Below are 17753 nucleotides of genomic sequence, written 5' to 3' on the forward strand. Positions count from 1 at the left end.
TATGCTGCTTTATTTTTGATTTCTCTATTATGTTCCATTGGTCTCTCTGCTAATTTTTGTATCAGTACCATGCTGTTTTGGTTATTGTAGCCTAGTAGTAAAGTTTGAAGTCAGGTAGTGTGATTCCTCTGACTTTGTTCTTTTCCCTTAGGATTGCTTTGGCTATCTGGGCTTATTTTTGGTTCCATGTGAATTTTGGGATAGTTTTTTTCTAAGTCTGTGAAAAATGATGTTGGTGATTTGATACAAATAACATCAAATCTGTAGATTGCTTTGGGCAGTATGAACACTTTAATAATATTGATTCTTCAAATCCATGAGCATGAAATGTTTTTCCATTTGTTTGTGTCCTGTATGATTTCTTTCAGCAGTGTTTTGTAGTTCTCTTTGGAGAGATCGTTTGCCCCTTTCGTTAAATGTATTCATAGATATTTTACTTTTTTTGGTGGATACTGCAAATGGGATTGCATTCTCTATTTGGCTCTCAGCTTGAATGTTACCAGCGTATAGTAATACTACTAGTTTTTGTACGTTGACTTTGTATCTGAAGTTTTATTGAAATTGTTTATCCACTCCAGGAGCCTTTTGGTGGAATCTTTAGAGTTTTCTACAAATAAAACTATATCATCAGTGAAGAGAGATAATTTGGCTTCCTATTTAGGTATTTGGATGCCTTTCATTTTGCTCTCTTGACTGACTGCTTCGGCTTGGTCTTCCAGTACCATGTTGAATAAGAGTGGTGAGAGTAGGCATCCTTGTTCCAGCTCTTAAGAGGAATGCTTTTGGACATTCAGTATGATGTTGGCTATGGGTTTGTTATATATGGCTTTTATTATTTTGAAGTATGTTCCTTTGATGCCTAGTTTGTTGATGGTGCAGGGACTTTTTTGGTTGGTAAGTTTTTATTGCTGATTCAGTTATGGAATTCGTTATTACTCTGTTTAGGGTTTCAATGTCTTCCTGGTTCTATCTTGAGAGATTATGTGTTTGCAGGAATTTACCCATTTCCTCTAGATTTTATAATTTGTGTGCATAGAGGTTTTTATAGTAGTTTCTGGGGATCTTTTGTATTTCTGTGGGATCAGTTGTAATGTCACCTTTTCCATTTCTGCTTATGCATATTTGGATCATGTCTCTCTCTTTTTTTTTTTTTTACACTTTTATCTTAAGTTTAGGGGTACTTGCTTGTTACACAGATAAACTTCTGTCATGAAGGTTTGTGGTACAGATTATTTAATCACCCAGGTACTCAGCCTAGTACCCACCAGTTGTTTTTCCTGATCCTCTCCCTCCTCCTACCCTGCAACCTCCCATAGGCCCCACTGTGTGGTGTTCCCCTCTATGTGTCCACGTATTCTCATCATTTAGCTCCCACTTATGAGAACATGTGGTATTTTGATTTCTGTTCCTGTGTAGTTTGCTGAGGATAATGGCCTTTATTTAGCTCCATCCATGTCCTATAAAGGACATTATCTCCTTCCTTTTGTGGCTGTATAGTATTCCATGGTGTATATGTACCACATTTTCTTTATCCAGTCTATCATTGATGGACATTGAGGTTGACTCCATGTCTTTGCTATCGTGAAAATGCTGCAATAAACATTCACCTACATGTGTCTTTATAATAGAACAATTTATATTCCCTTGGGTATATACTCAGTAATGGGATTGTTGGGTTGAGTGGTATTTCTGTTTTTAGTTCTTTGAGGAATTGTCGCACTGTCTTCCACAATGGCTGAACTAATTTATACTCCCACCAACAGTGTGAAAGCATTCCTTTTTCTCCACTACTTCACCAGCATCTGTTATTTTTGGACTGTTTAATAATAGCCATTCTGACCGATGTGAGATGGTATCTTGTTGTGGTTTTGATTTGCAGATCTCTAATGATCAGTGATGTTGAGCATTCTCTCATATGATTGTTGGCTGCATGTATGTCTTCTTTGGAGAAGTGTCTGTTCATGTCCTTTGCCCACTTTTTGATGGGATATTTTTTCTTGTAAATTTGTTTAAGTTCCTCATAAATGCTGGATTTAAACTTTATTGGATCTTGTTGAGCTTCGTTAGCATCCAGATTCTGAGTCCTATATCTGTCATTTCATACATTTCAGTCTGGTTAGGTTCATGCTAGGGAGTTAGTGTCATCTTTCCAAGGTAACAAAACACCTCGGACTTTTTGAATTGCTGGAGTTATTGTGTTGATTCCTTCCCATGTGAAGGAGCTGGCACTTCTTTTTCTTTTTGAATTTGTTGCCATTTGGATGAAGTTTTTAATTATATATATGTATATCACACTGACTATATATATAGGTCACACTAACACTATATATATACACACACATATATACATATATATGTATATATACGTGTGTGTGTGTGTGTGTGTGTGTATATATATAGAGAGAGAGATAATGAGTTATTTCAGAGGGCCAAGGCTCTGTACAGGTTCCTAGGTTGCAGATAGTTTCCTGCAGTGGGTTTCACAGGCAATGAGTGTTGGTGAAATGCATTTTTGTTTGGTGGTGTACTTCAGGCTGCAGTCAAGTAGATGGTGCTTAAGAGTAGGGCTGAAAAATAGTATCTTAGTCAGCTGTACACTTCTTTTGTTTTTCAGTGTGTTTGCAACAGTGCTTTGGGAAGTGGAGATGGGGGTCAATATATGGATCCCTCTACAAGTCCATTCCCATGTTTGGGTAACATCCCCTTCAATTACTGGTGCTTTATCCACTTTTTCTTTGTCATTTTTCTGTGTCTACTTTAATGTCTTTCATTAGTATTTTGTAATTTTCAGTGCATGAGTCTTTGATTAAGTTTATTCCTAAGTATTTTATTCTTTTTATGCTACTATAAATGAGATTGTTTTCTTAATTTCCTTTCATGGTAGTTTATTGTGTATAGAAACACCATTGATATTTGTGTGTTGATTTTTGTGTTCTACATCTTTTACTGAATTTATTAGTTCTAATCATTTTTTTGTTGAGTCTTAAGGGTCTTCTGTGTACATCATCATGTAGATTTTATATATCACATCGATTTTGTAGATTATTGCTGCAAAAGGTAATTTTACCTTTTACTTTCTGATTTTGATGCCTTTTATTTCCTTTTCTTATCTACTTGCTCTGTCTAGGGCTTCTAACACTGTGTTGAATAGAAGTAGGGAGAGTAGACATTCATGCCTTGTCCTGGATCTTAGAGAAAAGATTGATCATGATGTTAGCTGTGGGATTTTCATATATGCCCTCTATTATGGGATTTTTTTTTGGATATGACACCAAAAGCACAGGCAATAAAAGCAAAAATAGACAAACGGGATTGTATCAAACTAAAAAACTTCTGTGCAGCAAAGGAGACAATAGAGTGAAGAGGCAACCTACAGAAGGGGAGAAAATACTTGCAAACGACCGGGGGCGGTGGCTCACGTCTGTAATCCCGGCACTTTGGGAGGCCGAGGCAGGTGGGTCACGAGGTCAGGAGATCGAGACCATTCTGGCTAACACGGTGAAACCCCTCTCCACTAAAAATACAAAAAATTAGCCAGGTGTGGTGGTGGGGCCTGTGGTCCCAGCTACTCGGGAGGCTGAGGCAGGAGAATGGCGTGAACCTGGGAGGCGGAGCTTACAGTGAGCCGAGATTGTGCCACTGCACTCTAGCCTGGGCGACAGAGCGAGACTCCGTCTCAAAAAAAAAAAAAAAAAGTAACTATGCGAAGTGATGGATATGGTAATAAATTGACTGTGGTGATTACTTCACAGTATATACATATAATATCATGTTGTGCACCTTAAGTATACTCAATTTTAAAAAAAGGTAGAATATAAATATATAATTTATCATCTTTACTATTTTAAAATGTACAGCTCAGTGGCAATAAATACTTTTTTTACACTCAGTTTTTATTTGTTGGTTGTACCTCACTAAAGCTGAAAAACATATTTGAATAAATGTTAAAGAAATGTAAGTATACACAAAACAAGAAAATAAGTATGTAGAAATTGCAATCTTTCCTGAAAATAAGTCAAAAGAATAAAATTCTTATTTAAATTCTTTGAAAAAAAATTAGCAGATGGAACATTTTCTTACATTTCTACAAATGTACTCAAACGTTTTATTTTAAATCAATTTTAATGGTTTATCTCCCATAAATTTCTTACATAGAAAAATTAATTTGTCCCAAGTCACATCTTGTAATATGTTTTGAGAGAATTTTCTGGTTTTGGCAAAAGGGGATCTGCAAATGTGACTGTGGGGCAGCCTCAGAAAAACATAGGAGGGGGAATTTCTTTTTAAAAGAGATCTCTGGCCACAGACAGTAAGTATTTTTAGTAAAAAATGTGGTTAGGCACTGATGGAATTTTTTTTCTTTTTTTTTTTTTTGAGATGAAGTCTTGCTCTGTTGCCCAGGCTGGAGTGCAGTGGTGCAATTTTGGCTCCCTGCAACCTCTGCCTCCCAGGTTCAAGTGATTCTCTTGCCTCAGGTTCCCGAACAGCTGAGACTACAGGCACGTGCCACCATGCCCAGCTAATTTTTTGTATTTTTAGTAGAGACAGGATTTCACACTGTTAGCCAGGATGGTCTCGATCTCCTGATCTCCTGATCTGCCTGCCTCAGCCTCTCAAAATGCTGGGATTACAGGCATGAGCCACGGCACCTGGTCTACTCACTGATGGAATTTTGTAAAGCAGGAAGGAAATAATTGTACCATATAATGTTACAAAAATTTTTCTTTGGAATTTAACTTCTGGAAAATTTTAATTTAGAAGGAATCTCATTAAATATTTTGTTAATGATTATTGGGCTGCTATCAGACATTATTTCTACTTTGCTTACTAATTTGCAGTTATCTGTGAGTTCTGTAACCTCAAAATTAAAAACTAGGGTGTGGTTATCTTTACTTGTACAATAGTGCAATTGTTGTGTGGAATAACAAAATTGCTTTATTCTCCAATTATGCTTAGCTTTATTTTACTTTGCAAACTATACAAAAATTCTCTCTCTCTCTTTTTTTTTGAAACAGAGTCTCCCTCTCTTGCCCAGGCTGGAGTACAATGTCACAATCTCAGCTCCCTGCAACCTCCACCTCCCAGGCTTAAGCAATTCTCCTGCTTCAGCCTCTCCAGTAGCTGGAATTACAGGCACACACCAAGGTACCCAGCTAATTTTTGTATTTTTAGTAGGGACAAGGTTTCGCCATGTTGGCCAGGCTGGTCTCAAATTCACCTGTCTCGGCCTTCCAAAGTGCTGGGATTATAGGCATGAGTCATCGTGCCTGGCCTGGTTTAAAAATTCTAATGGAGCAGGCACGGTCCCAGCACTTTGGGAGGCCGAGGCAGACAGATCACGAGGTCAGGAGATCAAGACCATCTTGGTCAACATGATGAAACCCTGTGTCTATTAAAAATAGAAAAATTAGCTGGGCACGGTGGCGCTTGCCTGTAATCCCAGCTGCTAGGGAGGCTGAGGCAGGAGAATAGTTTGAACCAGCGAGTCGGAGGTTGCAATGAGCTGAGATCGTGCCACTGCACTGCATCCTGGGCAACACAGCAAGACAGCAAGACTCCGTCTCAGGAAAAAACAAAACAAAACAAAACAAAAATTCCAATGAATACAGTTACTTGTAGTATTGATGTCTGGCATAGGTCATTCCAATCTTTTTACTATGTGTTATGGTTTTCATAGGTTAGCATATATTCTCATGAATATTTATCTTTGTTTACTGTTGATAATTTTATTATGAAACCAATTTTGGATTTACATAGCGATTTATAGATAGATTTACATAGCAACTCATAGCTTTGAATGTATTTGTAGAAAAGAAAGAGTATTGAAAATAAATGTAGACATTCTACTCAAGAAACAAGGAAACTTTTTATCTTTTTTTAACCTCAGAATTTAGAAATGATAATAAAATGAAACTAGATTTGGACCTTTTTCAATAATTCTGACCACCGTTCTGCAAATTCACTCTATAAGAAAAGTAGAGGTTTGGGGCTGAGTTTTGTTTTATTTTTTTCCCAAAGACTTCTATCTCTGATATCTTAGGGTCTGGGAATTGTTTTTGGTCATAGGGCTCTGAATAAATGTCAGTTGAACAAATGTATAAAAACCAAACAAAGGAATGTTATTTCAATTGCCTTCAGGGTGTCACAACAAATACCAATGAACAAGAAACAAAAATAAAGACTCAATACAGTAATTAATTCTCCAGTGAACACTTCAGTCCTCTAAGGCTACTTCCCCGTGTCCACCAAAACTGCTTTCTAAGCAAACGCAAGCAAGGGAACGCCAATGCTCTCAGGCCATGAACTAATGAGAAGCTTCATGCTTGTTCTCAGTCTTTCTTCATACCCAGGGTGAAACTGGCCCACAGACTTCCAGACATGCTCTCTTCATCTGGGTAGGGATGGGGATCCAAGCCCCCTGTGTATTTCTTCCAGACCCACCTGTAAAACATGGGTGAAATCTACCTGCCCTTTAGCTCACCACTTCCAGGTCAAGCCCACTCATGGACCACTTTAACAGTGACAGTTGGCTTGACTGGGGAAACTGAGCAAAAGGGAGCTTTCTTTAGATTATCTGATAATCTGCATTGCCATTGCTGCTCCTTTTTCAGCAGCACGGAGAGTTGGATTATGGAGGGTTGCATGCGGATTATGCAGCTACATCCAGGATGCCGAGTGTCTTCTGATCATGATCAAGAGCAGAGTGAAGAGACACAGGCAGAGGAGAGGAGCACAGAAAGGTAGAAGTGGGAGACTGGTGGATAGGCACCACCAAGTGACTACCATCACTTCTCACAGATTAGATTATTGACAACCCAAGTATGGATTTGATTTCTTCAAGGTGAAAAGCTACTCAATTTTCTAGCCAGACCATAGATTTGCTTTAAGCCAGGACCCGTTTTCCAGCAGTTAGTGCAATTACGGAGGTTGGGAGGATGTAGACAAGAGCAGGGAGAAAATTTGGAGCCAGAGAGTGGGAGAGATAGAGGGGAAATGAACAACCCCGTGGGAGGCTGTGGCAAAGGGAGGCAGTGGGGCTTCTCTGACAGGGAAGTCGCCAGAGGGAGAGGTTTTTCTGTCTGTGCAGTAAGGGAAGTCAGATGAGAGTACAAGAGGGCGTGGAGAGGGGTACTGATATCTGAATTCTGAGGGCAGGTGTCCTGCCAAAGAATCCTTGCTTTAATAGAGCTTCAATGCTGCTCCTGTTCCTCCTCTTCGAGGGACTCTGCTGTCCCGGGGAAAATACAGCAGGTAAGAAGAGTGCAGGTGGAAAGTTACCTATGGTAGGGCACCAGAGGACTGAGAAGTTCTGGGGAGGTCCTGGGGGAAGGGAGAAGTACTCCTCTAGGATGCCCTTGGAGTATGACTTTCAGGCTAGTTCCAGGCAGAGAATTCTTGCCCTCAGTCTCAGTTTTTGTCTCTGATTTTGGGGAAAGGAAGCTGGCCCCAGAGGAAAAGCGTACGTGCAAATTGCCTAACTATCTCTCATCTCTAAGTTCCTTTTTTCCTTTGGCATCACTTTTCCCATTCCTTTACATTCTCTCTACTTGTCATTTCCCTCTCTCTCAGCTCCCCAGGCTCTACAATCCTACCGTCCAGCAGCAGAGGACCCCCTGTCCTTCCGCATGCTCCAAATTTCCTCCTTTGCCAACCACAGCTGGGCACACAGTGAGGGCTCAGGATGGCTGGGTGACCTGCAGACTCATGGCTGGGACACTGTCATGGGCACCATCCGCTTTCTGAAGCCCTGGTCCCATGGAAACTTCAGCAAGCAGGAGCTGAAAAACTTACAGTCACTGTTCCAGTTATACTTCAGTGGTTTTGTCCGGATAGTGCAAGCTTCTGCTGGTCAATTTCAGCTTGAATGTAAGTTCGTCGCTCTAAGCTGATAATTTGCCTGGGAACATCAACTATTTTCCGAAGTGGGGATGGTATATAGACTCTGACCATCATTTAACCTTACTAACTTTGTTCCCCACTCTCTGGCTCCCACTCCCTCCTCTGCTTCACCCTTCCTCACCACCCTCACTCCACTATATACACAAAAGAGCCTGCGTGTACATATCTCAACATGAATATACCTTCGTGTCTGGCTCTTTGGAATGACTGTCTCCTCTGGATCTTCTGCCCCTCATTCCTGCCCTCAGACTCAGCCTTTCTCACCCCGCTTTCTACCCTTCTTTATCTTTTGCCTAAGTGTTGACCTGGACTGGCCTGTACCTAACCATTTTCACGTGAATTATTTGTGACCAATGCCCTATCTTCCTGATAACCTTCCCATCTACCACTTTCCCATTAGTTATTTGAAAGAATCTTTATTATCTTCACATTTTCTTCCCACAAATTTTCTTCCCCTTTGCCACTAAACTCTAGTCTCCATATGATTTCCCAGCAAATTTTTCTTCCCTTGAATCTCTTTACTCTCTAAATTGTTTGTTTTTCTTCCTTGTCATTCTTTTCATATTGATCTCTCGTCCCTGTCTACTCTCAGACCCCTTCGAGATCCAGATATTAGCTGGCTGTAGAATGAATGCCCCACAAATCTTCTTAAATATGGCATATCAAGGATCAGATTTCCTGAGTTTCCAAGGAATTTCCTGGGAGCCATCTCCAGGAGCAGGGATCCGGGCCCAGAACATCTGTAAAGTGCTCAATCGCTACCTAGATATTAAGGAAATACTGCAAAGCCTTCTTGGTCACACCTGTCCTCGATTTCTAGCGGGGCTCATGGAAGCAGGGGAGTCAGAACTGAAACGAAAAGGTGAGCCCAACTCTCTCTCTCCCCTCTTGTTCCTAGTACTGTAACCCTCCTATTTGAATTTGCCTCTCATCATCATTTTGAAAGACAAAGTGAGAGACTAGAGAATGAGACGTGTGGGTTTAGGACTGTTTCTTAGAAAAGAGAAAGAAGTGATTATTAAATCACTCTTAGTATTACTACTTAGGCACACAAGTGCCTGAGCTCTGGCCCGGGGTGCCCCTCAAAATTCCATTTTTTTCTTATCTTCTTCTGTCTAGTGAAGCCAGAAGCCTGGCTGTCCCGTGGCCCCAGTCCTGGCCCTGGCCGTCTGCAGCTTGTGTGCCATGTCTCAGGATTCTACCCAAAGCCCGTGTGGGTGATGTGGATGCGGGGTGAACAGGAGCAGCGGGGCACTCAGCGGGGGGACATCCTGCCTAATGCTGACGAGACATGGTATCTCCGAGCAACCCTGGATGTGGCGGCTGGGGAGGCAGCTGGCCTGTCCTGTCGGGTGAAACACAGCAGTATAGAGGGCCATGATCTAATCATCCATTGGGGTGAGAAAGAGCTGAGGCTCTGCTGGGAAATAATGAAAATAGCCCTGGGGCTTTTGAGGGTGGGGGCTGAGGAAATGGGTAGGAACGCTAGGCACAAGAAGGGTAAAACTAGGACAATGAAAATAAAGGATAGAGTATGACAGTAGTTAAATTTTAAGAAAATGGAAGTAGGGAATTAGACACACTAACAAAAAAAGGAGGAGGAACTAGTGATTTAGTGGGAGAGCACTGGGAGGAGATCACAGACAAAGGATCAGGAGGAATTGAAATGAGGGCTCTGGAAAACACAGATAAAACTCTAGGAAGATACCACCCTTGCAAAATGGGAAATCTCAGCTTGGTGGAATAGAGTATTTTAGGGATGATATTCTTATTCTATCCCCAACCAGGTGGATATTCCATCTTTCTCATCCTGATCTGTTTAACTGTGATAGTTAACCTGGTCATATTGGTTGTAGTTGACTCACGGTTAAAAAAACAGAGGTGAGCCTTTTCTTGTTCTTTGTTTCTTCAACCTGTAATCAACTCATTCTTTTTTTTCCTCTATCTTCTTTTTTTCTCTCTGCTTTTCCCCTTTATTTCCTTTCTTTGAGATTAATATCCTCCTCTTTTCCCACAGTTCAAATAAGAACGTTCTTTCTCCCCGTGCACCCAGCCCTATGTTTCCCATGGGAGCCAACACCCAGGACACCAATAATTCAAGACATCACTTCTGCTTGGCACAAGTATTGTGGATCAAAAACAGATTCTTGAAGTGGAAGACACGCCTAAACCAACTCTCGTGACATTTGCTTTACCTTATACATAAAGTCCTTGTCTGCATCTTCTGAAACACCATCCAGGTCCCATAAGGGAAGCATGCTTTAATTTAAACAGTTTCTACTAGCAAAGATACTGATCCCTTTAGGCATACTTTTTTCCTCAACTTCCAGAGATTTTTTTTTTTCCTGCTTTGGCTACATATCCACCATTGTTGATTTTTCAAACTATAATCCAGATACTTCTTTTTCATGGATTCCCATGATCACCCAATTAAGAGCTCTTCTGTACTCTCCAAATTGAACAGATCTTCACAAGCACATTCATTTCTTCCTACTCTGAACAGTGGTTAATTAGGTTTTTGCTTTTTTTTTTTTTTAATCTCAGTTGCTTGAAAGTAGGATGTAGGTATTTGTGTCTGTGTTCACGACCAAAAATCTTATCTGAATTCAGGACCAGTTTCATAAGCATGTGATCTGTGCAGACACATGGAATCGTATGCTCTGCAGGAACCCATGCTAGATTCAATGCTCTGCTGTTGTCATCTTGGAATCCTTAGTCATTTTCAAACAAGAGATATTGTATTTTCATTTTTCACTGACACCACAAATTATATAGCTGATTCAGTTTGAATGTAATATTCCTCAATAAATGCGGACTGAATAAATTTGTTGTCAGCTCAAGTGATGTTGTTTTACTCCATTCCTTCTCTGGTATCTCTGCATCATTTGACTGTGCTCTTACTAAAATTCTTCCTATCTCCCTTTGTCTCTCACCAGAGGTGAAGGAGGCAGATGAGTGCCTCAATCTGAGTGATTGGGATGTTAATGAATTTTCAGGGATATTTAGGAAAATAATAACATAAGGGCTATCTCCTTTCAAAGTTAGGACAGGTTTGAACTGGCATTCCTACTTCCCTGAGCTGTGTTTATCTATGTGTGTCTTTGTGGATGTGCATATTCATGGGAGAAATTCATATTTTGAGCAATTAGAAAGAGGACATAGGGTTTGAGCCAGAGCTAAGGTAATGAAGCAAAAGAGTGATTGGATGCCAGTTAAGCTACATGTTTGTTTTTGTATATTAGTCTGGCTTATTATTATTTACAGTTTGTTTTTCTTTAGTTTTTATATGGATTCTTACATTTATATAATTTACTTCAATTGAGATACATTTGGTTGAGCCTACTGGAGAACAGGAATTTGGTACAGGTGCAGTGTTTATATACATGTCCAGTCAAGCCCTCCCTTAGATACAATAATTGAAAAATGTGTGCAGATTTGTTAGTGGAAGTTATAAACTTCATGCTGGCCATTTTCAAGTAATCAGCAAGGGTCCCATGATCACACATCCAGACTGCACTCTTACTCATGAACAACGTATCGAGGACAGACTTTTCACTGTTGAGAGTCCATCACCTTCCATATGGCACATCCAATCAGTCTATCTACAGTCAGGCCACTAGAGTCCAGAGAGGAAGGCAGAATTTTAAAGGGTTGTTTGGAGCAACAAATAATGAAAGGTCAGGCCAGGGTTGCATCACGTGGTGTAACTCTACAGCGGAGAGTTATAGTAATTCTCGAATTCCTGATCTGCCTCATGCTACCTTCTCTGGTCTCCTGTCCAATATTTTCCCCACTGTATATTATGCTTCTGTGACACTAGATTTTTTTCTGTCTCTTAGTTATGTCAAACTTTCAGTTCAAGTGTCATACTCTGATTAGCCTAAGCAGCACACTCCATCTCAGTCATATACTAGTTCAATTTATTTTGAATACTTAATTTAGTTGAAATTACCTTTTTATGTCTTCATGGTCTTTTTCATCTGAAATGTGAGCACTATAATATCCTAGATTTTATCCATCTTGATCACATTTGTATCTCAGTGCCTAGATTATAGCCTGACATATAGTGGGTGATTTTAAAAAGTTTTGTTGAGTGAAAAAACGGGATTAAACTTTGACTTGCCAGAAGAGATTTTACCAGTGTCTATCTGATAGGCCATAGATTTTCAGGTACTGATATATTTCCAAAGTGCTGGTGTCACTAAAAAAACCAGGTGAATCATAGATATTGTGCAAAGATGGTAAAATGGTCACTCTTTGAAGGCAAGAGCCAAGTTCTCTCTTTCCTTCAAGTCATTACCTTTACAAGTCTGCCAACAATCTAAGATACAGATAAAGCTTAGTAAGAAGGGAGGAGACCCCAGATCAGAATTCTCTGTACTATGAGTAGCAACCCCAGTTAACCACAAGTGCCACTTTGTTTTTTTCTTCTGTTGTATTTTGGTGATCCCCATGGAACTGCTTAGGGACAGATGACTGTTGTCTATAGTGACTGTTGTGTATAGACAGTGTCTATAGCTTTTAAGAAGCTCCAGGTTCTTGAACAAAGTACCTTAATGCATTCAAAGTCAATTTTTCACAAGGCCCTTTAGCTGAGAAGTGGGCATATATTTGGGTGAGGTACAAGTTATACCTCCTGGAGACCATAGATCTGGGCTGCCTGCACATATACATTCTCCTTCCCCATAAATTGACATAGAAGGGTCAAAAAGAGAGCCTGAGGACAAATAATTTTGTTATAAGAAGTATCAGCTCAATAGGACTTGAGGGAGTTTAAATATCAGTCCATAATAGTGTCAAAGAAGCTGTGGGTCTTCCATGTAGTGTGATAAACCTTTGGGCTAGATAATTTCATTATAACTCCTGGATGATGGAGTACTTAAGAGCAAAACATGTTGCTAAATTGCCCTGAGACAGAGATGTTACCTAGTACTATTAACCGCTTCATTCTGGCTGAAACTCTGGGACGTGAGACTTACTCTAGAAGACCAGGGTAGTTTTTTTTCAGAAGCTAAGGATACCAATTTCCATTCCCACCAAATATAGAACAAAGAAGGTAATCTGCTTTGCTGACAGTACACATCTGGAGCTTTCTGCATTCTGTTGTGAACACAAATACAGTAGGAATGAGAGTAGGTAGTTTTGGAAAAAGAGATGGAGGGGGTATTCTTGATGGTTGCTAAATTTCTCTACAAATAGCATTTATTGTTTGAGGGAGGATGCAGTGGGACTGGTGGAATCAGAATATGCTGGGGCCAAAGCCCAGAACAGTGCAGTATCCACATGCCCTGGATAAACCATGACCTAATCTGTCTGCTGTCTTGTATCTAATGAATGAGGTAAGCTGAGGATATAGAAGACTTGATAAGTAGAACAATATAAACTGAAACAGGGGTCCAGGCCTCCAAGTGTACCACCTGCAAATGAAGAAAGATGTTTACGCAGCACCTGCTCTGGAGCTAGTGTTCAGAGGAGGAGGAGGTATCATTAAAGGCACATGACTTCTTTTTCAGGTTACGCATAGAAGGTACCTATAGAGTTTTAAAACTTCGACTTTACTCTTAAGGAATTAGAATTAATTCATAATCTTTCCTCATTAACCATTTTCTCTTTCTCACTTCCTTATGTAAATGGTTCCATTATCTTACTAGTTTCTCAAGACTAAACTGTCTTCTGCTTGCTTCATTATTCTTCCTGAATAGCAAGTTATCAAAGCTTTCTTTATAAGTTGTCTTCTTCCTTGATCCTGACTGCCAAAAATGTAATGCAAATTACTAATCCCATTATCAATAATGCAATAATGATCACATATTGAGCATGAGCTCTTATTATAGCAAATAAGAGAAGTATCTGTTTTATGGTTAAAGCTGATTGAATAATAAAAGTTATTTGAATGGGGCCTGCTGTAGGCCAGGCACTTTTCTCCATACTTTACAAATATTAACTCATGTAATCTTCTTATCAATCCTGAGCATATAATATTATTCCCATTTTATATATGAGGAGACAAAAGTCACATAATTAGTAAGTATGTAGGCAATTTTGCTCTGAAATTCCTGCTTTAACTATGACACTAAACATTCACTAAATAACTATTGGAAGCTTGTTATGTGATAAATGCTATTATGGTAATGAAAAGCATTAAAGACACAAAAATAAATTACCCTGTCCTCACAGAATTTACATTGGTAGTGGAGGGACTGGAAAGACAGACAATAAGCAAACAAAAATATTATATTAAGGTGATGACATATTAAGATTAATAACTGAATCAGGGGAAACGAATCAGAGAGAAATTATTTATTATTTCAAAATTTGTAGACAGAATGGGCCACTCTGAGAATGTGGCACTTGAGAAGGGAACTAAAGCAAGAACAAACAACAAGTCATGCAGTATCTGGGGTAAGAACATTTCAGTCAAAGGAACTACAAAGAAAAGTGGCATTGTAACGACTGTTTTCTAAAACCTGTGAGAATTCCAGTGCAGATGAATTGGAGTAAGTGACAGGGAACATAGGAAATGAGGCCAGTGAGTTGGAGTCAGATCATAAAGGGGCCTTAGAGGCTATTGTACAGTGATTAAAAGCCATTGCAGGGTTTTAAATAAATGTATAATTGTTGTTAGGTAAAAGGAGATGAGTTCCGAGAAGCAGAGAGTAGAATAGTGGTTGTCAGGGCCTAAGGGGAGGGGTCAATGGAGAGATTGTGGTCAACGGGCACAAAGTTTCAGTACGTAAGATAAATAAGTTCTGGAGATCTACTGTACAGCACAGTGCCTATGACTAATAATGTTGTATTGCATTCTTAACATTTGCTAAGAGAGAACTTGTGTTTAGTGTTCTTACAACATACACAAAACATTACTATTACTAATAAAGGGGGTGTGAAGAGACTTATGGTTTGATAGTGGTGATTATTATAGGTGTATACTTACCTCTATACTCATTGCATTATATACATTAAACATTAACTGCTTTTTACATGTCAACTCTACCTTAATACAGTGGTTAGCAAAAGGAGATGAGTTCTTAAACGCAAGTGTCACCTGGGTTTGCCATCTGTGACTACAAAATGGGACATGATTATATCTACACTCAAATTATGGTGATCCCAATCTGCTTATCTTCACTAGTACAAACTTATCCCCACTAAAAGTGTGCCTCACCTGTGCTCACAACCCAGTCTTTCAGCATCAGTTATCAAGTAACACCTGCTTTTTTTATTCCTCTCCAGTTCATGCTTTCCTTTGCCAACTGTCTGCTGTTCTCAGGGTTGCTTGGAACAGCTTCATAACTGCTGGTACCCATGGCAAAAAGATGATTTTTATTCCAAGGGTAGCTACCACATATTTCTCCAAAGCTTCTGCCCAGTCCTCAGATGGCTTTTTGTAGGGGTGCTCCATGGGCTATGGGCTATGCTTCCATTCTTTGACTCATTTGATACCCAGTTCCAGAAGTTGCTTGGCTTGTGTTGTGTTCTTAAAGCCTCTATGTACAATAACATCAGATTCTGACTCTCACCCAACTGTTGGGGTTCAGTGAAGAATCTGTTAGCAACTTTCCCTTCAGTTTTGGTTGATTGGCCAAATTAGCTAGGTAAGTCATAGCAGTAAATGAAATTACACGGGTTGCAAAGGATTAACATAAACTCAATTAGTTAAAATACCTAAAATACATTCTCAATTTCTGTTACTCTTAATGTAAGTGCCTTGTTTACCACTACGTATCATATGTATGTGCCCCAGTGCCCTGATTATACATTTACAGAAAAGAGAAATTCCACCAAGGGAGGTAGTTGGTTCCATTTCTTGTGTCAAGAAAAAATTTAGATTACCAACATTCTTCAGATAAACAACAACCATTCTAAAATATGAAATAAAAATATTGAGTTTCCAAGCAAATTTGTTTGAGTGTTATAGTATGTTTAATTTTTATTGATTTTAATAAATGGTAGTGTTTTTTATATCTATAGTATATATCATTCTATTAATATACCATTCTATTAATTATGGGTTATTTATATGCATATTTGTTTGCATAAGCAGGCAAGACTAAAGAGGAAATAGTAAGCACAGTAATCACGAAAATGTATGTATTGAAATCAATACAGGGAGATTGTTTATCAGCCATAATTATTTATATAATTATTAAGTGAAAAAGGGGTCCTACAATTAATCATAAATAGTCATTGTTAAACAGAACACTGTGCACCAGTTACCATTGTTGGAGGGGGACTCCAATGACATGGAGAGTAGCAAAGATCATCACCATGCCAACCATCAGGAATAGAAACCCAAACGCTTCTGCTCAATGCATCTTGATGTCAGAGTTTCCACGAAAAACACAACACAGTCAGGTCCTGGATAGGATAACACTTTACTTACATAGAAAAGAGACAGAGCAAAATCACTTTCAATGGTGTGTGTCAGTCCCTCTTGGCCTATGGATCCCTCCTGGCAGCCCGCACAGGGCAGTTGGCCTGTATACATCTCTCTTGTGCTGCAGCAGAAGGATACTTTCCTTTTCTTCTTGGAGCCTGAAATACTGAAAGCTGGGAGGGTGCTACAAAAGTGGGCCATTTATGCACACACTGAAGCAAAATGGAGGAGCACACATTGAGTTTGAAATAGGGAAAGATTTTCCCACACAAGAAAATAAGCTTGGCAAAAGCTATGGTGGCTCTTTGTCTCCTGGTAAGAAAATGCTCCAGGCCTAAGGCCCATTCTTATGTGCCCAAGTCGTGGAGTTGAAAGACCACATGCATAAGACAGCCTTTCCCTACAGCCCATCCCAACTCTTGTCTGGCCACTGAAACAGCAGATAAAACATATCAAATCACCCACCTTGATTTGGAGGTGTAGTTGGGTCCCATGGAGCCCCTGAACAATTTGTGCAGATGCAGTTTGCTCAAAGAGCCTCTTTTATTTTGAAAGAGTACTTTACCAGAGTCGATAGGGGAACCAAAACCAGGAGAACGGTTCTCATCAGAAATCCCAAGTACTTGGATTAAGGTAAACAAAGAGGTAAAAAATGAGTCTGGGTGGATTGTGGATACATTGCTGACAAGCATCTCACTGAGCGTGGATATTCAGGTTGGTTTCTACCCTCCCTAAACTATTGATATACATATAGGAAGCTGTGTTGACCATAACACAACTAACACCCTGTTCTGCCAGCAGATAACTGAGGGCAATTCAGTTATCCATCACCCCCTTGGCTAGTGAATTTAGTGACCTTTTTTCTTAGATGGCTCAGGCAGTAGTGTTAACTAACTCCACCACAGTCCATGGCAAATTGTGTATTGTTTTTCCAGGATCTGTATGCCTATGTTGGATCTGAGGACACAGACAGTAGAATAGAGCCAGCTGTCAGTTTGTCCACCTGGCAGAGTGTCTCAGGCAACCCTGTGATGTGTCAGAAACGTGGATCCTTCCAATTCAGTGTCATTTTGAAAAAGCACCTGAGATCCTCACATTCCCAAGCAGCATGCCCATGTGAGGGTGACAGGCACTCCGAAGTCTAGTATGCCCCACAGAGGAACATGTAATCCAGGGGAGCATATGTAAAGCTGGTCAGGGAGCAGTTGTGTCAAGAGTCTGTAGTCCAACTGTACAAAGCTTTGTTTGATTTAGCCATGAGTTAGGTGGCAGGGTAAAGTTGTCCAATGTATGGACCTTCCCATGCTAGCTGTGATGTTTAATTTGCCTTTGATTTTTTTTTTTAACCTCTGATTAATTTATGTCTGTGGAAGAGGTAAGATTCATGCATGGAGTATTGGGTGCCCTGCATATTTGAACTGCACTGAGGATGTCACTCTTCAACTGGAACCTCTAATGACCATTGGAAATCCTATCA

At 39.8% G+C, this 17753-nt stretch overlaps 1 protein-coding gene across 3 annotated transcripts; it reads left to right on the forward strand.

Moving 5' to 3' along the window:
* Positions 1 to 5345: 5345 nt before the first annotated feature.
* Positions 5346 to 10739, forward strand: LOC101023567 (T-cell surface glycoprotein CD1e, membrane-associated). 3 transcript variants are annotated; one of them, XM_021925303.2, is made up of 6 exons: positions 5346 to 7251; positions 7570 to 7866; positions 8492 to 8761; positions 9019 to 9297; positions 9687 to 9780; positions 9917 to 10739. In XM_021925303.2, the coding sequence occupies exons 1-6, from the start codon at positions 7194 to 7196 to the stop codon at positions 10080 to 10082; spliced, it is 1164 nt and encodes a 387-aa protein (XP_021780995.1). In that variant the 5' UTR covers positions 5346 to 7193; the 3' UTR covers positions 10083 to 10739. The 3 variants fall into 3 exon arrangements, with proteins under 3 accessions (XP_021780995.1, XP_021780998.1, XP_021780999.1); XM_021925306.2 differs by having other exon boundaries at positions 5346 to 6841; positions 9917 to 10723; XM_021925307.2 differs by lacking the exon at positions 9687 to 9780.
* The last annotated feature ends 7014 nt before the right edge of the window (positions 10740 to 17753 follow it).

Source organism: Papio anubis, chromosome 1 (assembly GCF_008728515.1).
Source record: "Papio anubis isolate 15944 chromosome 1, Panubis1.0, whole genome shotgun sequence".
Lineage (NCBI taxonomy): Eukaryota > Metazoa > Chordata > Mammalia > Primates > Cercopithecidae > Papio > Papio anubis.